The sequence below is a fragment of the Salmo salar genome, chromosome ssa28 (assembly GCF_905237065.1).
Source record: "Salmo salar chromosome ssa28, Ssal_v3.1, whole genome shotgun sequence".
Classification (NCBI taxonomy): Eukaryota; Metazoa; Chordata; class Actinopteri; order Salmoniformes; family Salmonidae; genus Salmo; species Salmo salar.
In genome coordinates this window covers 19,895,216-19,920,895 of record NC_059469.1, presented here as the reverse complement: position 1 = coordinate 19,920,895, position 25,680 = coordinate 19,895,216, and the positions used below count along the sequence as shown (strand labels likewise).

General features: G+C 42.2%; 1 protein-coding gene across 1 annotated transcript; it reads right to left on the bottom strand.

Moving 5' to 3' along the window:
* Positions 1-6,795: 6,795 nt before the first annotated feature.
* LOC100286441 (URB2 ribosome biogenesis homolog) lies at positions 6,796-24,420 on the bottom strand. The gene is made up of 10 exons (XM_014179901.2): positions 24,335-24,420; positions 23,469-23,608; positions 23,174-23,350; positions 19,229-22,568; positions 18,689-18,849; positions 18,254-18,364; positions 17,109-17,351; positions 10,286-10,382; positions 8,362-8,501; positions 6,796-7,304 (listed from the first exon to the last, which is right to left on the bottom strand). The coding sequence occupies exons 2-10, from the start codon at positions 23,592-23,594 to the stop codon at positions 7,107-7,109; spliced, it is 4,593 nt and encodes a 1,530-aa protein (XP_014035376.1). The 5' UTR covers positions 23,595-23,608; positions 24,335-24,420; the 3' UTR covers positions 6,796-7,106.
* Between the last annotated feature and the right edge of the window lie 1,260 nt (positions 24,421-25,680).

Below are 25,680 nucleotides of genomic sequence, written 5' to 3'. Positions count from 1 at the left end.
TTCCTTGCTGAGCGGCCTTTCAGGTTAAGTCAATATAGGACTCGTTTTACTGTGGATATAGATACTTTTGTACCTGTTTCTTCCAGCATCTTCACAAGGTCCTTTGCTGTTGTTCTGGGATTGATTTGCACTTTTCGCACCAAAGTACATTCATCTCTAGGAGACAGAACGCTTCTCCTTCCTGAGTGGTATGACGGCTGCGTGGTCCCATGGTGTTTATACTTGCGTACTATTGTTTGTACAGATGAATGTGGTACCTTCAGGCATTTGGAAATTGCTCGCAAGGATGAACCAGACTGCAATGTTTTTTCTGAGGTCTTGGCTGATTTCTTTAGATTTTCCCATGATGTCAAGCAAAGAGGCACTGAGTTTGAAGGTAGGCCTTGAAATACATCCACAGGTACACCTCCAATTGACTCAAATGATGTCAATTAGCAAGCTTCTAAAGCCATTACATCATTTTCTGGAATTTTCCAAGCTGTTTAAGTAGATGTCCTAACCGACTTGCCAAAACTACAGTTTGTTAACAAGAAATTTGTGGAGTGGTTGAAAAACTAGTTTTAATGACTCCAACCTAAGTGTATGTAAACTTCCGACTTCAATTGTATGTATGCATGCATGCATGTGTGTATGTATATATACTACCGTTCAAAAGTTTGGGGTCACTTAGAATTGTCCCTGTTTTCCATGAAAACATACATGAAATGAGTTGCCAAATGAATAGAAAATATAGTCAAGACGTTTACAAGGTTATAAATAATAATTTTTAATTGAAATAATTGTGTCCTTCAAACATTCTTTCGTCAAAGAATCCTCCATTTGCAACAATTACAGCCTTGCAGACCTTTGGCATTCTAGTTGTCAATTTGTTGAGGTAATCTGAAGAGATTTCACCCCATGCTTCCTGAAGCACCTCCCACAATTTGGATTGGCTTGATGGGCACTTGTTACGTAACATACGGTCAAGCTGCTCCCAGAACAGCTCAATAGGGTTGAGATCCGGTGACTGTGCTGGCCACTCCAATACAGACATAATACCAGCTGACTGCTTCTTCCCTAAATGGTTCTTGCATAGTTTGGAGCAGTGCTTTGGGTCATTGTCCTGTTGTAGGATGAAATTGGCTCCAATTAAATGCCGTCCACAGGGTATGGCATGGCATTGCAAAATGGAGTGGTAGTCTTCTCTCTTCAAGATCCCTTTTACCCTGTACAAATCTCCCACTTTACCACCATCAAAGCACCCCCAGATCATCACATTGCCTCCACCATGCTTGACAGATGGCGTCAAGCACTCCTCCAGCATCTTAACATTTTTCTGCGTCTCACGAATGTTCTTCTTTGTGATCCGAACACCTCAAACTTAGATTTGTCTGTCCATAACACTTTTCCTCTGTCCAGTGTCTGTGTTCTTTTGCCCATCTTAATCTTTTCTTTTTATTGGCCAGTCTGAGATATGGCTTTTTCTTTGCAACTCTGCCTAGGAGGCCAGCATTCCGGAGTCGCCTCTTCACTGTTGACGTTGAGACTGGTGTTTTGCGGGTATTATTTAATGAAGCTGCCAGTTGAGGACTTGTGCGGCGCCTGTTTCTCAAATGAGACACTCTAATGTACTTGTCCTCTTGCTCAGTTTTGCACCGGGGCCTCCCACTCTTTCTATTCTGGTTAGAGCCAGTTTGCGCTGTTCTGTGAAGGGAGTAGTACACAGCATTGTGCGAGATCTTCAGTTTCTTGGCAATTTCTCGCATGGAATAGCCTTAATTTCTCAGAGCAAGAATATACTGACGAGTTTCAGAAGAAAGTTCTTTGTTTCTGGACATTTTGAGCCTGTAATCAAACCCACAAATGCAGATATTCAACTAGTCTAAAGAAGGCCAGTTTTATTGCTTCTTTAATCAGAACAACATTTTTCAGCTGTGCTAACATAATTGCAAAAGGGTTTTCTAATGATCAATTAGCCTTTCAAAATGATAAACCTGGATTAGCTAACACAACGTGCCATTGGAACACAGAAGTGATGGTTGCTGATAATGGGTCTCTGTACGCCTATGTAGATATTCCATTAAAAATCAGTTGTTTCCAGCTACAATAGTCATTTACAACATTAACAATGTCTACACTGTATTTCTGATCAATTTGATGTTATTTTAATGGACAAAAAAATGTGCTTTTCATTCAAAAACATGGACATTTGTAAGTGACCCCAAACTTTTTAACGGTAGTGTATATATATATTTTTTCCCTATATTATTTCCCACTAACCCTACTACCCTTCCCATAATTGGAGTAAACTAATCAACACCAACACTTAGGCTTCTACTTCCAGCTTTTACATACTGTATACATTTTACGAACACAATCTATTTTACAATAGTTATATTTTGTAATTTTTTTCTTACAGATTGTTGTTTTAAATACAACTAGCATCCTACTGGCTTTCCAATTGGACCACTGTTGGTTACTCCATGTTTTTATATTTTTATTTGATCATTAAATGTACATAGAAGTCTGTTCATGTGAATAAGCCTACATCAAATTATCTGGGATACATAATAAAGCCTGCAGGCTTATTTCCACTGTGGTCGTCTCGTAAGTTGAGCACAGCCAGATGGTACTAAATCCATTAACAAAGCATTGTTTAGTAACTGGAGATTCTATTTGTATTATTTCCAACATTTATTCACAAGTTTTCTCATATCAACAACTGTTGACCCACAGTGAAGAGGCTCATTGAGCATTTTGGCTAATGTAACTAGCCAATAGTATGTCAACTATTTGTTTCCCCACAATTTCATGATAATGATTGAGAAGGCTGCAGTAATATCTACTTCATGTCTTAAACCTTAAATGCTGTGCATTAATCCTTCTCTGGCACTAATATAATTAATTATAATGGTCTAATTCATGTGGTCTCACTCTCAAAGTATCACATCCTAGCGTAGGCTACTGATCATAGAAGTTCACACAATTATAGTTAACATTCTCATCACCAAGGCTTTGCAGCCACCACATCTCTTTGTACTCCTCTCTAATACTTGGCCCAACACTGCCTAATAGCCAAAGTCTTTCCCAATTAAATGCTTTACAACATGTATTCAGCTATTCCGTCAACATAAAAAAAGAATACAAATGATTATAGCACCCTGTTATCCTCTAATAGGAGGCCTTTTTCCAAATATATACATAATTCATTCTAGCAGTATCAAGGAAAATCTCTTTTTGCATGACATTTTTCAGACATCAGAGAAGGCATCTCTCTAAATAACCTTTCCCTTGTGCTCAGGGCACACAACGTAGTAATTAGTATCTCTCTCCATCTCTTATTATGAAAAGGAAGAATAGAAGGTTGAACACGCCTCTGATTGATCTCAGTGAATTTAGCTTCGCATACAAACAGCTTAATGAATCAATTAGGCTCCATACAAATCAACATTAGAGCATCAGTGAGAGGTAAGCCCAAGTCAAAATAGATTCTATTATTAAATTGGGCTTTTTTTGTCGATAGATTAAATGGAGACAGCAAACTGTATACCGCAAGTTAGTTTGTAGGCCTACTTTGGTTCCTTGTTGTAAAACCACAAAGCTGTATGCAGGGTCAGAGAGCTTTTCCATGCAATTAATCAACACCTATGGTGAGGTGGCATCTGTTACTACAGAGTTACTGACTCACAGAGGCCTGCATCTCTAGGCGGGACTTCCAAACTCCAAATAACTCTACAGAAATCCGCCCTATAATTCTACATTACTTTCCCACCCTGAGCAAACATCATTATAACAAATGCATGGCATAAATGGAAGCCATTGTAGCTTCTTCTGGGACCTTCCTACACAATCTTGATATACATTGTTAGTTGGACAGAATCAAATCAACTCATTATATATTAGTTGATAGATTAGTTTACTTAGCTTTACCTTATGGAGTGGAATTAATTTAACATGTTAGTTCACAGTGATTCACATCCTACAAGCAGCCATTCTATTCTGCTTAACTTTTCAATATTTAACTAACACGAATTACAGGTTTTCAGTGATGCAATAAGATCTTGCAATAAGATCTTGGAAGGTTAGTGCCTTCACTGAATACCTTGCTTTTTGTTAAACATAGACATAGACTTCCCTCTCTTTTAGAATACACCTTTAGTAAAGGCCATAGTTGCACATTGTGAAATCCTTCCTGACATTTTTCCATCTCATCCGTTGCCAAAAAATATTTACAACAAAATGCCTTGTGTTAAAAGGGAAACACATTCCACCAATCCCTTACTAGTACCTGTACACCACACCAATACACTATCTATACCCCAACAAACACTGCACTTCATTCCTTGCACAGACAGTGTGCTGTTCAGAAAGGCCTCGTCTTTATTTGTAGTACCTATGGTTGGGTGGCAGTACCATTTTTTACTGTACAGTGATAAGGATGCATGTCATTCCCCCAGCCTGGCTGTATAAGCCTGAAGCTTCTCCCTTGTTCTCCACCCACCAATCCCCTGACATCTGAAATGTTATGGCTAACACACTCATACCCAATCACACATCACCCATGCTGCTCCGAAGGGTCTACCAGTAAGATCAGAGACCCCAGAGTTTGTGCAGCTGCAGGAAATATAGAAAAGGGGCTCTGAGCCCTCACTGGACCAGCACACACTGCTCCCTCTCTCAGGGGCGTCATACACCCCCAAAATCTGAGGGGGCACAACATATGTGAGGATGACTGGGGGGGGTGTTCAAGTTGGAGAATTTAGCATTTTTTAAACACCTGAAACATTCTCCTGCAATCTAGAGCCAAAATCATTATGCTAATCGAAGTTTACCTCGAGCCGTCTGTATCCTGACTGGTGGTTCTTTTTTTAGCATCTCTGCTAAAATCTGGGTAAAAGATTGAAAGGTGTGTGAGTCTTATTCAGTACATTTAGTTATTGCTTGCTTTTCTAAAGTCTACCAACCTTGCCACCAGGCATGCCAGCTTAGATAGCTTTTTACTCTAACTTGATTGATAGCCTAAAATGGCTTCTTGGTAGCTAGTTATAAGGTTGGGAACCTATCTGGGCTAGCTAAAGCTAACTTCATAAAATTGCTAGGTGGCTAGTAGCATTACAGAGAGAAAAAAAAAGGACAAATCTGATGGGGCACCTGCCCCTGTGCCCCTTCTCCCCATCCCAGGTCTACTACCCAGACAGGAGGTATAATATAATTACATAATGACCATCCATTTTATATAGCTATACCATGGGTACAAGTTGTCCGTTTACCCTCTCTAGTCATTTGAAGGCCATAAGGGATATTCACTAACACAATAAGGCCCATATATGGCACCCTGTTGACACACAGCAAACCTATGAGAATAGGCAGACAGTAATTGTTCTAATTTCTTTGTGTTGTGAGGCAATGTCAGGGTTATGACTTTGGGAGAACTGAGAATGGGAAAGATGCCAGCAGAAGGCTCGTTTTAGCAAAGTAAGGAGGGAATGTGTAAGGGAGCCAGAAATGCCCTGCTTCATTATTTAAAGCAGAAGTCTTTCCACTTCGCCTGGATGTCACTGGCCTGCAAGTTTTATATAAACTTTTGGCCAACTGTCAGTGACTGCAGTTGCCATTCACTCTAATTAAATAACCAGTTTAATTAAATAAATGAGCTTCATTGAATCTTATAGGAAACCTTGCCAGGCGAGTTGGTAGATTCAGGCATTGTAAATCATGACAGTTGCAGAAAACCGCAGGGAGAAATGGCAGTCCTGCCAGATATCTGACCTGGCTAAGTAAAAGCTTTGGCTAAATAAACAAAGTCTAAGACAAAAACAATCCGTGTTCATGTAATTACTTCACAATATGTGTTTATGAGATTTAAGAGTAATCAAAATGGAAACTACATGACCATGGTGCTTACCTACAGAACAGCAAGAGGAACTGCCCCTCCCTACCTTCAGGCTATGCTCCAACCCAACACCCAAACCTGAGCACTCTGTTCTGCCACCTCAGGTCTCTTAGCCCTCCCACACATACCCGCTCAGCCCAGTCCAAGCTCTTCTCTGTCCTGGCACCCCAATGGTGGAACCAGCTTCCCCCTGAAACTAGGACAGCAGAGTCCCTCCCTGCCAATCTTCCGAAAACATCTGAAACCCTACTTCTTCAAACAGTATCTTAAATAGTATTAAACAGTATCTTTCAATCCACCGCATCCGCCTATGTCGCACTTCTGCATCTGCGGTGAAAGGTGACAGAGCTAGAGCAGTGTTTGTCAGACCATGAAAGTTGGTCTTCTCACACAATAGTCTGGAGCATCTGAACGGTTTTGGATAAAAGGAAACCGAATAGAGCTAAGCGCAGGCCAAATCCTAGAGGAAAACCTGGTTCAGTCTGCTTTCTAACAGACACAGAGACAAATTCACCTTTCAGCAGGACAATAACCTAAAACACAAGGCCAAATACACACTGGACTTGCTTACCAAGACAACATTGAATGTTCTTGAGTGGCCTAGTTACAGTTTTGACTTAAATCTACTTGAAAATCTATGGCTGGACTTGGAAATGGCTGCCTAGCAATGATCAACAACCAACGTCAGAGCTTGAAGAATTTTTGTTAAAAATAAATGTGCAAATATTGTACAATCCAGGAGTGCAAAGCTCTTAAGAGACTTACCGAGCAAGACTCGCAATTGTAATCACTGCTAAAGGTGATTCTAATATGTATTGACTCAGGGGTGGGAATACTTTATTTTTATATTTGATTTATTTTTGTCATTATGGGGTATTGTGTGTAGATTGGTGACCGAAAAAAACATTTCAATCCATTTTGAATTCAGGCTGTAACAATTTTTAATAAGTCAAAGTGTATGAATACTTTCTGAAGGCACTGTAAATCAAATCTTGAAAATTGGACAGTCTAAAGTTACAGTACATTAGCCATCAATACAAGAAAGACCAAACAAGGTATTCAAATAAACACACTTGAGACATGATTTGTTGTCAATTACCTTTTTTTTGTCCCATTACTAAACACACAAACATAAAAAAATCAAATTTACATGTTTAAACAGTTGTTTAAAAAAAAAAACTTGGCTGCTATAAAGAAAAAGTATTTCTGGAAAGCGAGATGGTAGAGGGGAGTATCAGGCTGTGTATTTCTCCTCTCCTTGCCGCTGGGTTTTATGGTAATGAGTATAACTGCCATAAAGTTCGTTGAACACCTCTCTGACACCCATCTGGAGGGTGGTATTCAAAAACTTAACGTCCTGCTCAACACAAAGGTCCAGGATCCTGTAAACTCCCTCTGTCAGGTGGCTCTTGATGTCTGGTTGCAGAGTAACCTTGAGGGCGTGGAGGAGAGCGGAAAGGAGAAGGGAGGCAAGGGTTTCAATTTGACAGAGTGAGGCTGGGGAAGGGGTATTAAAATGGACTAAGAAACATAATGTTGGTGTGATGAGTGAGCTGGCTGATCAGTGTTTTGCAACTTTTTTACACCTTTATTTGTGAATGCAGCTGCAGCAGTTCTGAAAGCCTGGTAGGAACATAATGTACTGCCAGCTGGAAACTGGACAGTGCCTCAACAAAACCTCTTAGAGATGCCAAGGCACATACGGAGGTGTGTTTCTTGGCTTAGTTTACCTGGAAAGAACAATGGTAGCGTTGAACTACTGCTTTAACCAATCCTTTGTTTAATCCTTACTCAAAGAGTTTGCTATTACAAATCAATCCTCATGCATCTTAGAGTTTGCTAAATGACATGTTAGTCATTTCATTTAGCAGACGCTCTTATCCAGAGCGACTTACAGTAGAGGGCATACATTTTCTTCCCTCTCCCTGCCTGTTCCATGGAAAACGCTGACTATGACACGCAGTCATGTAATGTGAATGCAGTCTCGTAGACCCTAGGAAGAAATGTGGTTTTTCCACATTGAGACAGTGCCAGATATGCTCAGACGGCATCACATAATGAGACAGACAAATATTCTACCAGAGTCTACAGTAAGTAGAGTCCTTTAGAGGACAAGTTGGCGCAGGTTGGGACAAGATTATGGCGGAAATGAAAATGTTGACTTCTTTCCTTCAAATCTGAGAAGTCCAGAGGACTTGCCTTAGCAGCTCTAAATGCAATACCAAGCATGGTTTAACTCCACAATAACAAACAGCAATGGATCAAATTAAAATCCTGGTATTCAATGTGCAGATAGTGTATTTCCTTCAGATGTAAGGGCTTGTGAGGGATGATAAAGGAAAGAAGGAAGATCTGGAGGCCATTTAAGGCCGAAAATCCATGTTGTTTTCAACCTGCAAAAGTATAATAAAATAGCCTAATCGCCTTTTAAAACTGTGAGTGAAACGTCGCGGCCATCTTCCTTGATGAGAGAAAACCAGAGATCTTACCTTCTGTAGCTCGCTGACGTACTGTGCTACCATAAAGGAGGAGAGGATAGTGAAGCCCTCGGCTGTGGTGGCGATGTGGGAGTACATGCGTTCCACCAGACGAGCACACTTCAAAAGCACCTCCGCATCGATCTCAGGAGCTGGGGAATAGAAGAGCAAAGCGTTTTGAAAACTAGACCACACCAAACACTGAAGGCTAAACATTTATTTCAGCCAGAACTCCAGAAGTGGTACAACTTCTACGAAATGGTGACTGAGCGATGCAGCAGTGTGTGTTCAGAGTGTACGGTTCTCCTAAAACAGACATGGGCTGTATTTCTGATGAAAGCGCAGCATTTGAATCAAATCCCAAGGGTGCGGGCTGAGAATGAATATATTGTGACAGAGCAGTACAATAAGAACAGGGTTTTGTCTAAACTGAGACTTCAATCATGATAGCTAAGAGCAGAATATAGAGCAACAAGAGCCATTTAACCATTCTAATTGTGTATAGACTAATGTTTATGCTCACAGTCTGCATAAAACAAACAGTTTAGCCCATTAGATAACAAAGGCCCGGTTGGAACAATTTATCCATCCCTTTTTTTCCTCTCGTGACTCATTGGATGTACAGTATAGCTATAGCCACAGAGGAGAAATATGGCCACCATTGTCTGGGTGGCAGGTATTGCCAAACAACCCAGTCTCCATGAAATGTATCCCCTGTGAGGGTTACTATATTTCGCAGAGCCAGCCAGGAACTAATTACATGACGCGCTGAGCCTGACATGCTAGTTAAAACGAATGAGCTGCTCCACTCTATTTTTCCTTCTTGACCCTTCCTCCTCTGTCTGGAACAGGGGAGGTCAGCCCAGATGTCTGCAGTGGTGGCCTCCTTTGGCTATGGAAGACGAACACTAACATTCTTCTCATTAAGAACGTGTTATCTATGATATCAAAACAAATAAACCCCACCTGAAGACGATTACTGTTGAATAATTGAGTACGTCATTATTTCCTTTTCGTCAATAACGTCAGGTAAGCTCTGATGTTGTTCCTTTCAGAAACAGGAAAACAATGTATCCTGAATATGCTGATCACATAGCTGAATACAGCTCCTCAACAATGATTAAACTCATACGGGATGCATTTAGCAGTACAGGATTACAGGGTTTTAACAAGGTGTTCATCCACGAGCTTGGCTGGGACTCCAGCTGTGCACTGTGCTTTTCATGTCTCCTTCGACAGTTCTGTCACCCTCAGTGGGATTTTTTGTTGTTGTATTTCCCTCACGTTGTTTTTAATCCAGTCCACGGGGACCAGCAGGGCATACAACCAGCAACAGAAATGTAACATTACTGAAGGAGAAACCATTCTTCTCCTTTCTCTCTTCCCACTGGGTAAGGTCAGCGGATTAAAATAGGCCCAGCTTCATGTGTAGTCTGCTTGGGAATGTGGAGCGGGCACGACCACCTCTTACATAGTATAACATCATACGACTCACCTATAACATAATTCAATGCCTTGAAATACTCTTGCCCAATTAACAGGACTGGTTAGCCTGGTGACAGTATGCTGGCGTCGTTTGACACTGACAGCACATTTCTACAGAGGACTCCCTTGGGAGGAACCCAGGCTAAATATCATGTCAACTTTTAAAACAACAGGCGGTGTCATATTTATCAAGGGGGTGTGATGGTTAAATGCTGAAAAATACATTTAATACACATGAAGATGGGTGGCTGGTCCTCTTTAAATGGGAACCAACAGGAAAATAGAAACTGCTAAATAATTTACTGGAAGAACACTTAGCCAATTCCTGTAAACGCAAATGTCATTCCTATCACTTGAGGTTATGAGTTAATGGGTGAATACTTAGATTACTGTATGAAGTGGTGGATGGGTGAGTGAATAAATGATTGAATGCATGAACCGATGGCCTTACCTCTCTCGGCCTCGCCCTTCTGTCTCCCCTCATGCATGATGGAGACCACCAGGCGGTAGAAACAGTTGAGGAAGGACGGTGCCGCTTTCAGCATCACCTGGGTACATACCAAAATAGGGCCACGTTACAAAAAGTTCAACTTTGACAACATTGCATTTGCAAGACATTTAGATTTGATTAGATTTAGTCATGTGCCATCAGTCTCTAAACAAGAGAGAAAGAGAGAGGAAAAAAAACTGGGCCACATTTCTCAGGCGCTGCGATATTCCTATGAGTCATCAGTCAGCGAGGTAATAGTTTCCATGCACCCTCCAGTGTTCACGCCAAAGACGTGCCCCTCTCCAGAGCACATCTGCCTCCACTTAAGCGCCCCTCTGGCACAGACCAACAGCCCTTTCCAGAAATTGATTCTGAAGTTTGTCTCTGAGAAAAGAAACTGCTTCATTGCCTACAGCGGGAGGCAGTGGGATATTTTCCCTGGTTACCACCCTCAAAATATGTTCAATGTCAGATTGAAACAGGCTAACTTAGGTGCTGGCCTGGATCCAAGGTTGACGGAGAATAATAGTCGAGGCGAATGGGGAAGGGGTAAGCTAGTCACTGCCTTGGGTACTTGTGTGAAAGGCTGAATCAAGCCAGGGAAAGATTCTGGTTGTGTTCCTCTGCTCAGACTTTGCTGACGCATCTTTCAACGTCTGGATAGGTATTTTTTGTATCAGCTAACATCATATGTTACAGTAACCTGGTGCCCGACGGGATTGAGACTGAAAAACCTGCAGCATAGTCGTTGTCAAAGTACTGCAAATAGGATAATGTTGTGAATTTGGATGTATGATTCAAATTCTGATACAGCGAGAATTGTTCTTATAAACCTGAGTTGCCAGACAATCTTTCTAAGGGTCAGTCCGTAGATCAGTGGACACTGAATGCACAATATGATTTCCTGGGTAAATGATAAAACACTAGCAACGGTCATCGAAATTGTTAAAAACAATTCTAATAAATGTAACAATTGGACAATGGGTGAAGATTTGTAAAATTTTTATAATCCCCAGATATTGACTGAATTATACCACAGAATTTTTTTTTACTGGCATGGACAAATAATGAATGTTCAGGGATTTTTGTGGGAATTCAGGTATTACTTTTTTCCCCTTAAAATGCACTTGTATATTTTCTTATTGTATCAGGTATTTTGTGTGTGTGTGTTAAAATAAAGAAAACGGGTGCCTCCCGGGTGGCGCAGTGGTCTAAGGCACTGCATCGCAGTGCTAGCTGTGCCACCAGAGATTCTGGGTTCGGGGTCTGTCGCAGCTGGCCGCGACAGGGAGGCCCATGGGGCGGCGCACAATTGGCCCAGCGTCATCCGGGTTAGGGAGGGCTTGGCCGGCAGGGATATCCTTGTCTCATCGCACACTAGCGACACGTGTCGGGCCGAGCGCAGTGCACGCTGACCAGGTTGCCAGGTAAGAGTGTAGAGTCCATGACGAATTAAGGCTGTTCTAAGGGCAAAAGGGTTCATTATTAGGTATTTTGATATTTTAATGGACAATAACATTTGCTTTTCTTTCAAAAACAAGGACATTTCTAAGTGACCATAAACTTTTGAACGGTAGTGTATATGCATGTATGTATCTATACTACAACAATACTGAATGAAAACTTATTTTAACTTCATATAATACATCAATAAAATCTATTTAGCCAACAAAAAAATTATGAAACATGTTCAATTTGGTTTAAATAATGCAAAAACAAAGTGTTGGAGAAGAAAGTAAAAGTGCAATATGTGCCATGTAAAAAAGCTAACGTTTAAGTTCCTTGCTCAGAACATGAGAACATATGAAAGCTGGTGGTTCCTTTTAACATGAGTCTTCAATATTCCTAGGTAAGAAGTTTTAGGTTGTAGTTATTATAGGAATTAGAGGACTATGTCTCCTTCCTGAGCCGTATAACAACAGCGTGGTCCCATGGTGTTTAAACGTGTACTATTGTTTGATCAGATGAACGTGGTACCTTCTGCGTTTGGAAATTGCTCCCAAGGATGAACCAGACTTGTGGATGTCTACAATCTATTTCTGAGGTCTTGGCTGATTTCTTTTGATTTTCCCATGATGTCAAGCAAAGAGGCACTGAGTTTGAAGGTAGGCCTTGAAATACATCCACAGATACATCTCCAATTGACTCAAATTATGTCAATTAGCCTATCAGAACCTTCTAAAGCCATGACATCATTTTCTGGAATTTTCCAAGCTGTTTAAAGGCACAATCAACTTAGTGGATGTAAACTTCAGACCCACTGGAATTGTGATACAGTGAATTATAAGTGAAATAACCTGTCTGTAAACAGTTGTTGGAAAAATTACTTGTGTCAGGCACAAAGTAGATGTCCTAACCAACATGCCAAAACTATAGTTTGTTAACAAGAAATTTGTGGAGTGGTTGAAAAATGAGTGTTTACATACACTCCAACCTAAGTGTATGTAAACTTCCGACTTCAACTGTAATATTGCCTGCTAACATGAATTTCTTTTAACTAAATATGTAGGTTTAAAAACAATATACCACTGTGTATTGATTTTAAGGCATTGATTTTTATGGTTAGGTACATTCGTGCAACGATTGTGCTTTTTTTGCGAATTAGCTTTTGTTAAATCATCCCCCGTTTGGCGAAGTAGGCTGTGATTCGATGATAAATTAACAAGCACAGCACTGATTATATGCAACGCAGGACAAGCTAGTTAACCTAGTAATATCAACCATGTGTAGTTAATCACTAGTTATGTTAAGATTGATTGTTTTTTATAAAGATAAGTTTAATGCTACCTAGCAACTTACCTTGGCCCCTTGCTGCATTCGTGTGGTCAGCCTGGTGGTCAGCCTACCACGCAGTTTCCTCGCGGAATGCAATGTAATCGGCCATAATTGGCATCCAAAAATGCCGATTGCCGATTGTTATGAAAACTTGGAAATCGGCCCTAATTAAATCGGCCATGCCAATTAATCGGGCGACCTCTAATCTTGACAAACAGACAATACATCCCTCCCTACCTTGTAGGCTTACCCAGTATTGAAGGCTTGGCAATCTCCGAATGTCATTAAAATGTTTGGTGTTTCGTAACAGATGTCTCTTTCCATTCATCAATTGGCCTCTATACAGTTTGGATTGGTTGATTCATTTTATTTATCAATTAAAAAAAAGAAGTTTGGAGACCTACTCATTCAAGGGTTATTTTCACTATACTGTAGAATAATAGTGAAGACATCAAAACTAACTTCATCAGACGGCTACTGCGTCTGCTATACGGACAGACGTACAGATTTTCGATCCAAATAGTTTGTACAGAGATAAGCATAATATTGTTAGATTATAGGTGTAACTCTTGTAGTCTTCCTCACCTGAAGTTCAAATCAGTTGGAGCGCTGGGGCTCCCGAGTGGCGCAGCGGTCTAAGGCACTGCATCTCAGCGCTAGAGGCGTCACTACTGACACCCTAGTTCGAATCCAGGCTTTATCACAATCGGCCGTGATTGGGAGTTCCATAGGGCAGCGCACAATTGTCCCAGCATCGCCCGGGATTGCCCGGTGTAGGCCGTCATTGTAAATAATAATAATATATATATATATATTTTTTTTTAAATAGGCCTGCAGTAGCTAAAGCTTAATAATAGCCACACCATACCAAACCTTCACAAACATTTCTAAACTTTATTAGGGTAATATCAAAAGTAAGTCAAGCTATTGTTTATAGGGAAAAAACGAGCAGGAAAGCAAATGTAAAGCAGGGAAAATAAACGCAGTACCATCCCGTGTGCCCCCCAAAAAACCCAAACTTCAGCAAAAAATAAAAATAAAAGTTTGCCCCTCCCCTATTTTGGATCACCCCTCGCCCCATTAAAATTAGATCTCTCCCTAATAATTTTTTTTTTTTTAAATCACACCTATACTTTACATTGTTTGCGAGATCAAACATATCATTATAATTCGAGTGTTCATTTTCGGAAGTTGTTTTAAATTCAGCGCATCTAAATTTGTAAACATTTCAATTGTATGTTTTTAAAATTCCACAAAAAATGAACACCCATCAAAATAAAGTGATCTTTCTTCTCTTTCACTCTAACATGCTAACTACACTGCTTTCCTCGCGTGCGATTGCAAAATAAATGTAGACATACATGTTATTCAATTATTGCACCCACTCTGCTCGTGTGCGCCAATGAGCGTCTGATTTGTCAACGGCTAAAATAGAACTCAGTTCTATTTGTGACGCTGATCGCGCAAGTCCTGCCTCTCATCTCCTCATTGGTTTATAGAAGCAGACACCCACGTGCCATCTCCTCATTGGTTATACCCACGTGGGTGACTGAAAGATCGGTGGTGGTAATACACCTTTTATGTAAGTTAGTTGCCAATCGCTATATTAGTCCAAAGAAGAAAACCCTGGAAGGAGGAGAGATGACTAGAAATGACTCGGTTGACCGTTTTATCTGTGGATTAATTGTCGAGTAGAGGACCTTGTGCATTTCAGGTAAAATAAACGTTTATATCCCAGGACAAATTAGCTAGCAACAGCAAGCTAGCAACATAGGACAAATTAGCTAGCAACTGCAAGCTAGTTAGCTAAATTGCCATAATTGTTTAATGCTTTTCAACTTGTCCCCAAATTAATATAATTGGTTCAGAGTTTGTTTTGATATTTTAACCTGCGTGTCTTGATTGCGTTTGGTGTGGGGGGACAAAATCAATTTGCGCACGATGGCATGTGCACGGCCGGTTTGGGTACGGTCTAAGTGTCGAGACGGTATGTTAAATCCCTGAGAAGCTTTAGCGTTCTTATAGATTCAACAGAAAAACAATCTATTCTATTAAGACCATTTCAGCCATTACTGGAGTGTGTTTGATAGGTAATTACAAACGTTTCCGCGGTTGTAACGTTAACGGGTGGAAAAAAACAACAGGAACAAGCAAAAATATGAAAGTCACAGGATTAAAATGAAAGCAATCAATCCAAATGCGATTGAAGTGACAAGTGGATTTTGCACTCCTCGAGCACAGTAAATAGATGGCTGAAAAAGACATCCTCAGGTGGACGGTGCATGTGCGTTGCTAAGAACACAAGGCATGCCAACTGTTTCGCTTGCCAGGAGAGAAACTAATATTCCCTTTGCTGCAGTGCACGTCTGCGCTAGCATCTTAGCATGCAACCGTGGTATCCATCTACACGTCTAAACCTTGCATTACATTGTTTATGACACAATAAAGGAAATGCTGTTTTGTTCGACGTGAACAGCAAATGAAACAAATCAGGCACTTGGTGCATGGACATTTTAAAGTGTTCAGGCTTTCGATTACCGAGAAGCCAGGCTTGAGTTTTTAGCATACGGGAAGGAGGGAAATGGAGCAATCCCCCAGCACTGACAATGATTCATCCTCACACCCTGAGGGTGTCTGGGTGAAAGGGACAAATGAGAAGGCCATATTTGTGAATATGAAACTAATCCACAACGAGAGATTAGAAGAGCACAAAACAGGGACTCTTGTGTTGTACTTCAGAGGGGAAATGTGATGCAAACCCCAGGCAAAATGTGCTCTGCTGTAGTGTAATTCAGCACAAGCCACCCTCCAAAATATATCAAAGAACACAGTGGGCAAAGGGCATATTGAGAGACAAGGGTAGCACCATAGTGTTGCCGGAGGACAGCAAGCTTCCGTCCACCTTTGGGTACATTGACTTCAATAAATAACCTAGGAGGCTCATGGTTTTCACCCCCTTCCATAGACTTACACATTAATTATGACAACTTCCAGAGGACGTCCTCCAACCTATCAGAACTCTTCCAGCATGAACTGACTTGTCCACCCAATCAAAGGACCAGAGAAAGAATCTAGTTCTGAAAGCATAAACTACATCTAACTAGCACTACAGTGCATAAAATGTGGTGGGTAGTTGACTCAAAGACAGACAATAGTTTAACAATTAAATTTCTTTAAAAAATGAAGAAGCAAGAGCTATATTTCATAATTTTCACTTACAAAGCTAGTAAATGCAGCTAGCTAGTTTAGCCTACCCAAACACCCAGTTCAAACAGAGGGATGCTATGTAAGCTAGCTGGCTATGACTATCCAACAACACAAACTCTTCCAAGCCAAGGTAAGCTTTTGATTTTGCTTAACGTTACTGCACGATTGTAGCAGATTTACTAATGCGTTAATTATATTAGCTACGTTGGCTATGATGTTACTTTAGCTAATATGGTAACAACGATGTAGGCTGTGTGTAGCAGTTATGCTATGGTTTGGAAAGTCTTTTTTTTTTGCTTGGTCACATACAGCTGATGTGTTGTGCATTGAAGTCCACAAGCGAAGGGAAAAGGTGAGGAGGAGCGCGCTTAGAAGCGAGAAGGAATACAACGTGGCTGCTATGAAAGTGACTCACTAAACACAAATGCTTTGTTTGTAAATTATGTCTGAGTGTTGGCGCGTGCCCCTGGCTATCCGTAAATAAAATAAATGGTCTGGTTGGCTTAATATAAGCAATTTGAAACGATTTATACTATTACATTTGATCGTTAAGTATATTTTAGGAATGACATTTACAGTACTTTTGCTACTTAAGTATATTTAAAACCAAATACTTTTACTCAAGTAGTATTTTACTGGGTGACTTTCACTTTTACTTGAGTCATTCTTTTAAAAGGTATCATTACTTTCTCAAGTAAGACAATTGGGTGCTTTTTCCACCACTGACCATCCGTGTGCCCAAGGTTGAAGTAGAAACATAAAAGATGCATGAAGTGACATTTATCGAACCCAGGCCACTAACCTGCGGGTGACACTGGATGACTGCAAACAGAGCCTCGTGAATGGCCTCAAAGGTAGTGTGGTAGATTTCCATCGTCAGGTGCTCAAGGGGGACAAACTGCAGGGCCCCCAGCACCATGGTCACGTGGTGGGGGTTGGAGAGCATCCCCTCCCCCTGACGGAGCATGGCTGTCAGAGTGTCCAACACTGGCACGGTCAGAGCAGCAGTCAGGGTTGGCTCCTTGCCAGCCTCCTTCACTAGAAACTGAGAGAGAGCAGAGAGGACAGTGGGAGTTGAACCAGAGATGAATATAATGAGGAATATGGATTTAAGATGGAGGACAGAAAGAGAGAAACTAGCAAGGAGTGAAGTACTACATCCTGTATGGGTTCTCAAAATGTGATGTCTCAATGTTTTACTATGGTTGTTGACAACAATAAGTAAATAAATGTGTCAATTAAGCAATGAAAGTTTACATTTGGATTTGGCAATAGGGCTAAGTAACCCATAGAGAGAACAGAGAAAAACTGATATACTGGTAGACCAATTAAGGTATGAGACAACATTCCTGTTTGTAAGTGTTGTGAACACAGTGAGGGATTGTAGTTGTGTTGTAACACCTAACGTTAGTTATTCCTGCAGAGTTGCAATGAGGTGAGAAGGGGCAATATTGATAAATTAAACCAGATTCAGCTTGATTAAATGGGACAGCAACAGGGAGGGAGAGACACTTACTGCTGCAGCCCAAAATTGGCTTTCCCCAGCTAAATAAATTCTTCCCCTGTATCAGATCCAAGACACAGGAGACAGTGCAGCAGAGCAGAAGCGTGACATGCTTTGTAACGGACAGCCAGACTGTGGTTCTAATTACAGTGCTCTCTGCAATGCCCAAAGGGGGTTTCTACGTTAGATAGGAAACACATTTACCCTTTAAGTCGATGATAAGTCTATGCCAAAGCCAATGCTTTGTCCCTCTTGAAACATGGATGCAGGTTTAAGTGAGAAAGACGCAGGTTTTTAAGTGAGAAGGATACATTGTACCTTCAACATAATTGGATTTTGAGTGATTCTAGCTCAAATAATATTTTTCAGTGGCATCAATTGATTTGGATAAACAATCCTTGTTGATCCAAACCAGCACATCAAATGTCACAGTGAATACTTACTACTAAGGCAGATATGATCTGAGGTGCAATGAGCCAGAATGCCTTTAAGCAGGTTTCTGGAAGCAGGCTGCTGGCAAGCAACTTCATTATCGTCACAGTTGAAAGGACTTCCTGCAAAATACAGTGTGCTCTTTGTAGTGTGTCAACAAAGCCCACATAAACATTTTTGGGAAAATCTCTGTAGAGGAGAACTGAGAAGAGGGAAAATTGAGGGATTCCTGTGCTGAAGTATTTATTAGGAAAACTATATGGCTAGGTTTTAAAGGTGGCGTTAACTACAATTTAGTAGCCCATATAGAAAATGTTATCCAGACTTCAGTGTTTAAGTATTCAGGACACCAAATACAGTAGCTTGTAACTCAGATAGCATAATTTTACAGAAGCTAGTAATATCACAACTTGTACAGTAACACTTGCAGTAAATATAACACTTACCCTATGACAGCCGCTCCTGAACTTGGAGGTATCCAGTCCGTCTCGGAGCAGCAGCAGCAGAAGGTGGAACTGTTCTGGGGTACTCCTGACCATCAGCTGGTCCAGAAGCTCCTTTACTGGCTCCTCCAGGTACCTCACCTCTGATACTGACAGCCATGGGGCTAACACAGAAGAGTTATGGTTAACATAAAATAATAGTATCTATCCATAAAGCTATCATTTTAATTTATCCATTACTGGGAAATTGAGATGGTTTCTAAATGTACAATTCTTTTGAATAATATTTTTTTATAATAATTTGTATTATTATTTTGTGTTCAAGAGAAATTCTGTGCAAATTCTTAATTATGTCTGTTTTAGTTATCAATGTCTGTCAGCGATGGTACAGGAAATGTATTTTGACATTTACTTGAGGGCTATTTTACAGATATTATGAGCAGCAGGAAATCACACAACGCACACACAGGTGAGCATCTCAGAATACACTGTACCAAGTCTGATAAAAAAAAATGTTCATTGTTGTGGAATAAGAGCGCGTACCTGCAAGCAGTTTGTGGACATTCTGCAGAATTGCCACAAAGAGCTCCTCCTGGCCTAGTGCTTTGGTAATCTCTGCAGCAGCGTAGTACGCTGAGAGGAAGTGGAGCGATGAGACCAGGAAGTCCATGGGGCGCTGGGACGGGCACAGCTCTCTGAGGATCTGCTGGCTGAAGCTCCTGTACATGCCCATGTGGCTTAGACTCTCCTGTGTGATGCCCTCGCTAGGCTCATCTTGGGGGTAAGCACAGGCCAGCTCGCTCCTCACCATCCCGGTCACCACATCCACGGAGAAGGCCTGGTCTAGCAGACTGCCTGTCTGAGCCCTCAGGCTGGCCTGGATGGCAGGGCCCATGACAGCAGTGGTCTTCCCCAGTAATTGACTCAGGGTCTCATCTAGCTGCTTGGTTGTCCTGAGGCTGGATGTCATGGCCTGGCACAGTGTGTTCATAGACGCAAGCAGGAGCTGTATGGCGAACAGGCCCCCTGTTTCAATGTTTCCTGGGAGAGAAGACAAAGCCATAACGGCCACCTCACTATTGACCAAGTAGGTGGTGAATTTCTCCAGGTTAAGGCGGACACTGCTCTTTCTGTGGATTATCAATAGGATCAGGGACTGGATGAAATCCTGGACGGTTTTTAGGAAAGTCAGCCAAGCAGAGCTGTCTACAGTTTGAAAGAGGCCCTTATTGCTGTGTGAAAAGAGAGCTGTCAAAGCTGCCTCCAAGAGGCTACTCCCATGCACAATCTTTAAAACATGATGGGAATTATTCCCTGCCAGAAGCAACCCCATGAGACTGAAGAGCTGATTCAGCAGATGTATTGTTACGGCAGGCTTCACATCATTATGTAGCTGTGTGTCTGTGACCATGAGGATTAAGAGCAAAAAGAGCCCTGAAAAGTCTTCAGAGGACATTCCATCTGGGTTAAGAGCATTGGTGACTTGAAGTAAGCTTAAAAGGTTATCGGCTTGACGTTGAGATAGGGTTATAGAGGCTCCAGTCGTACTAGAGTTCAGTATGTGTTGGGCTATGGCCTCCAGTCTCTTCAAAGCAGAATGGGATTCACTGACATCACCGTCTGACTGAGTTACTGCACTTCCTTTGTCTCCGGCTGTTGAACAGCTTAATTCACTCAACTTCATGAGTGCAGGACAGACAGAGGCCATGTCTGGGTTGCCGTTGAGAATCCCCAAAATCCTTTGAGTGACACATCTGACAACAGCAGAGTAAATAGTGGGTAACTCGACAAGAACAAGGCTCTCAAGCAGATCTTTGGAAATGAGAGAGACAGACAGCCTCTCAGTGGTGTCATCTGGTGTCTTCTGAAGTAGGGAGCTGAGGAGAACATCAGCTATATGACACACTTCCTCCTCAGTGAGGAATGGCGAGATCATTGGTAGGTTTGTGGTAACGAGGTACCAATGAGCCACTGGGTACGTGCTGGCATCCACACTACTGACCTGACGGTCCCATAGCTGGTCACTCTGCTGGCAGAGTTGAGGATCTCCTCTCCCCACAATGTACTGGGCTGCTAAGCGGAGAACATCTGAAGCTCTACTCTGTGCCAAGAGCTCGTTACTTAGGATAACTTTCTTCATTTGTTGGAGAGTGAGCAGTTTTTGCAGGAGGTGGGTCATGGGGCTACAGTCCTGGCCGATGGGAGAGGCCTGATCTTCACCTGTCGCCATCACACCAGAGAGGAGAATACCTATGTCGTCTAGTATGTTAACGCTAGCTGGGTCCACTGGAGATGTGTATTTCGTACAGTGAATCTGAAAGAGGGTGTCCACCTCCACCCAAGTGTACTTTAGCAGAAGGCCTGCGTCTTGGACTTTCTGACACCCAGGAACGTCTGGGGCCTGGCCTTGAGCCAGCTGCAGCACTGGCTTCACCACCTGGAGCATCTTCTCCATCAGAGCCTGGGTTTGCCTCACAACAGGAACTGGTGTGCTGTTGTCCAAAGTTTTCAGGCTGAACAACACAGAGTACAAGAGCACACTCAAGGAGAACAACTTCAGGGACATGTCTCCGTTTCCTTCCAGATCCGGGAGTACATTGCTTGTTACGTTCTCTAAAATGAGGCAGCATATTTCCAGACTCTGGCTGGTGGGGTTGTCCAGAAGGCATGTACTGAGCGTTCTATGCACTGCCTCTGGGAGAACGGGCTGTCGGAGCTCATCCATTGCTGGGCGGCAGATGACAGCCAGGAGCTCCTCGAAGAGCTTGGGGAGCTGCCTCAACTTGGCGTAGATCTGGAGAACAGAGGAGATGAGGGCCTCACGTGCCTTCCTAACCCGTGGCTCTGTGCAGTCGGAATCAATCCATCCTGCCGACAGCAGCTCGTCCAGGTCCGGCTCTATGATCAGGTGGTTGAGACTGAGCAGGGCTTTTAGACAGCGGTACCATGCTGATATGCTGGGCTGGGCATTGTCGAACAACAGCCTCACCACCTTCCTGTAAAAAATCAACTGAACCTCCTTGTACTTTATCCTGTCAGCCGCCACATTGTAAATGTCTGCCGTCAAGCATAAATTCAAGAGGTTCTCCAAAGCCAGCAGAGCTAAGCTCCAGTTTTCACCATCAAACAGGTCTTTGAGAGTAACCTCATTTGTGAAATCCAAGGCAGCGATTAACTGTGTTAACATGTGAAAGCAGAGTACTTTATTATCTCCTCCTTTACAGTAGGCATCCAGAGAGAACTTGAAGAGCAGTGGGAGGGAACTCGACCTGACCGCAAAATGGAGATCAGTGTCACAGTACCCTTGTGCACAAAGCTTTGAGAGTATTGAGTTGACTGGGGAGAGTAGGCCCTTCCCTGCTGCTCCCTTCTTCATCCCTGGCTCCTCCTTTGAGAGGAGCTCCTCCTTATAGGCCTGGAGGTGGTCTGGCAGGAAGAGGGCAGACTGCAGGATGGTGTCCACTTTCCCACGGATGTCCCTACTCAGGTGCTGGCGGACACGGGGGTCATCCTCAGCCATCCAGGCCCTGGAAGTCAGTAGGTGTCTGAGCAGGAGGAGGTGCTGGAGCAGGTGTGTTGTGACTTGGGCAAACACGCGGTTGGCGTTGGCCTGCTGCTTTTGGACCGCGAGGTAGCTACTCAGGGTAAGGAGGAGGACCTCAAACACCTGGGGTGTCAGGGGGTCTGTGGCTTGCTGCTGACTGAGCTTGGAGCAGCCCAGGGCACACAGCTTGGCCAACAGCTCCACCAGTAGCTCGTACTTAGTGGTGAATGTGACAGAGAGGACTGAGGAGGAAAGGATGCCCTGACAGCAGCTCAACACGGTGGAGACAGACGCTGAGGAGGTCCCTGAGGCAAACTCCTGAATCCTTTCAATAATAACCTGGAAAGAAAAATCACCTGTCAAAAATCAATACATTCAATAAAACAGGAGTGCTTTTTTTTTTTTTTACAATTATTTGACTAGGTAAGTGAACTGAGAAGACATTCATTTACAGCAATGACCTGGGGAATAGTTACAGGGTAGAAGAGGGGATGAATGAACCAATTGTAAGCTGGGGATGATTAGGTGACCGTGATGGTATGAGGGTCAGATTAGGTATTTAGCCAGGACACCGGGGTTAACACCCCTACTCCTTCAATAAGCGCCATGGGATCTTTAGTGACGACAGAGAGTTTAACATCCCATCAGAAAGATGGCACCCTACACAGGGCAATGTCCCCAATCACTGCCCTGGGGCATTGGGGTAATTTTTTTTTAGACCAGAAGAAAGGGTGCCTCCTACTGCCCATTCAACACCACTTCCAGCAGCATCTTGTCTCCCATAAAGGGACCAACCCTACTTAGCTTCAGAAGCAAGCCAGCAGTGAGATGCAGGGTGGTATGCTGTACCATCAATGTCCTTATCTTGAAAAGCATCAAACTAACTTAAGCTGTTAAAAGTGTAGCGATTACATACTGATCATCGGCACTTACGACCAACTTACTTGCGCTACTGCCAAACGAAGGCTGATGGTTTTTCCTTGGCTCAACACACTGTGTAGCTTTTTGCTGTGCAAAATATCATCCAGGTAGATCCACAAGCCTTCCACCACCACCTGTGGCAACTCCACTTTCTTACTGTAAAAGCCTGTCAATGCATGACTTATCCAATCAAAGAGTACCTGTAAGGAGATATAGGACACAGCACTTCAATATAAAAACAAATAAGGTTTACAGAGACAATACGATAAACATGCTGGTGTAATTCACCTAATATCTGATGACGGGCAGATGTGTTACCTGTTCTTTGTTAGGAAGTAAGCACTGTGATGAAATCCATGCAAAACGGGCAAGCTTCAGTTTGTCCACCCAGGGTGTCTTGGGGTTTTTGAGCTTCAAGTGAATACCAGAGTACATGGCAGCCATATCTGAAGCCTGGCCTGTGGAGAAATTGACCTGAGTCAATACAGTCTTCAGACTAAAGGACTTATCTTATTTGGCCAGTAGAGGGAGACGTTTACTTAAAGTTAAATTCTGACTGCTTGGTATAATGGAGCAAGCTAGTGAATGGACTTGAAACCGCAAGAATCCATATGATTGTGAAATAAAAATAAAATAAATGTGTATGTCATATGCACCATATACAACCGGTGTAGGTAGACCTTGCCGTGAAATGCTAAATGTACGATGCCTGGAGTGCACTGGTCAAACAAACGTGTAATCAGATTTGTTTTATAGCAAGTAGCATTGACATAGTATTACTACATGATGAGCTATTACTGTTCTAGTACAGATATACAAATATTTAGTACTAGCTTTAGTTACTAACTCGCCACGGTTGTTTCTGCAATGCTAACATCTGTCAAAAATGACATGTCAAGTCGAAAGAAGTAAATAATACAAGTTAAAGTCATTCATATTTAGTGTGTCATGAGGTTGTAACAAAATCGAAAGAGACGCTAGAAAGAACAAGCGAGAATCTACTTGATCAACGGCTAGCATGCACGGCTAAGCTAAATCATGTTAAGCTAATCATGGGTCTTTCAGCTGTGCTTTTAACTAAGAAAACACGAGGCAATGTCTGAACAATTCAAACACTACTCATTTTAATAAAATTATGAATTATAAACCGACTTTGTTAGCAAATTATGTTAGATGTTACTTACTATTTTAACACCAACACGTGTTCCGGTGTTTTTACAGACAAACTTTAACCTTTACCCTTTGAACTCCACTGTCTCCAGACAAAAACAATCGAGTGCTGATGATTGCTCACTTTTTTTAAACGTAAACTTAATTTAACTAGGCAAGTCAGTTAAGAACAAATTCTTATTCTTAGTTCATAGTTATTCACGGGAAAAAATTATGCCATTTGTCCATATACATTTGAGAAATTAACCATCTTTAAAGCACTTAAAAGTGGAACATACTGAGAAATATTACAGCAAATGATGGATAAATTACTTTATATAATTTTATAAAAATTATTTGGTTACTTTTTCCACTATTAATAATAAACTCAGCAAAAAAAAGTTACGTCCCTTTTCTAGGACTTTCAAAGATAATTCGTAAAACTGTAAATAACTTCACAGATCTTCATTGTAAAGGGTTTAAACAGTGTTACCCATGCTTGTTCAATGAACCATAAACAATGAATGAACATGCACCTGTGGAGCGGTCGTTAAGACACTAACAGCTTACAGACAGAAGGCAATTAAGGTCACAGTTATGAAAACAGGACACTAAAGAGGCCTTTCTACTGACTCTGAAAAATACCAAAAGAAAGATGCCCAGGGTCCCTGCGTGAACGTGGTTTAGGCACGCTGCAAGGAGGCATGAGAATTGCAGATGTGGCCAGGGCAATAAATTGCAATGTCCGTACTGTGAGACTCCTAAGACAGCGCTACAGGAAGGACAGCTGATTGTCCTCGCAGTGGCAGACCACGTGTAACAACACCTGCACAGGATCAGTACATCCGAACATCACACCTGAGAGACAGGTACAGGATGGCAACAACAACTGCCTGAGTTACACCAGGAATGCACAATCCCTCCATTAGTGCTCAGACTGTCCGTAATAGGCTGAGAGAGGCTGGACTGAGGGCTTGTAGGCCTGTTGTAAGGCAGGTCCTCACCATACATCACCGGCAACAACGTCGCCTATGGGCACAAAGCCACCGTCGCTGGACCAGACTGGACTGCCAAAAAGTGCTCTTCACTGACGAGTAGCGGTTTTGTCTCACATGGGGTGATGGTCGGATTCTCGTTTATCGTTGAAGGAATGACCGTTACACCAAGGCTTGTACTCTGGAGCAGGATCGAGGTGGAGGGTCCGTCATGGTCTGGGGCGGTGTGTCACAGCATCATCAGACTGAGCTTGTTGTCATTGCAGGCAATCTCAACGCTGTGCGTTACAGGGAAGACATCCTCCTCCCTCATGTGGTACCCTTCCTACAGGCTCATCCTGACATGACCCCCCAGCATGACAATGCCAGCAGCCATACTGCTCGTT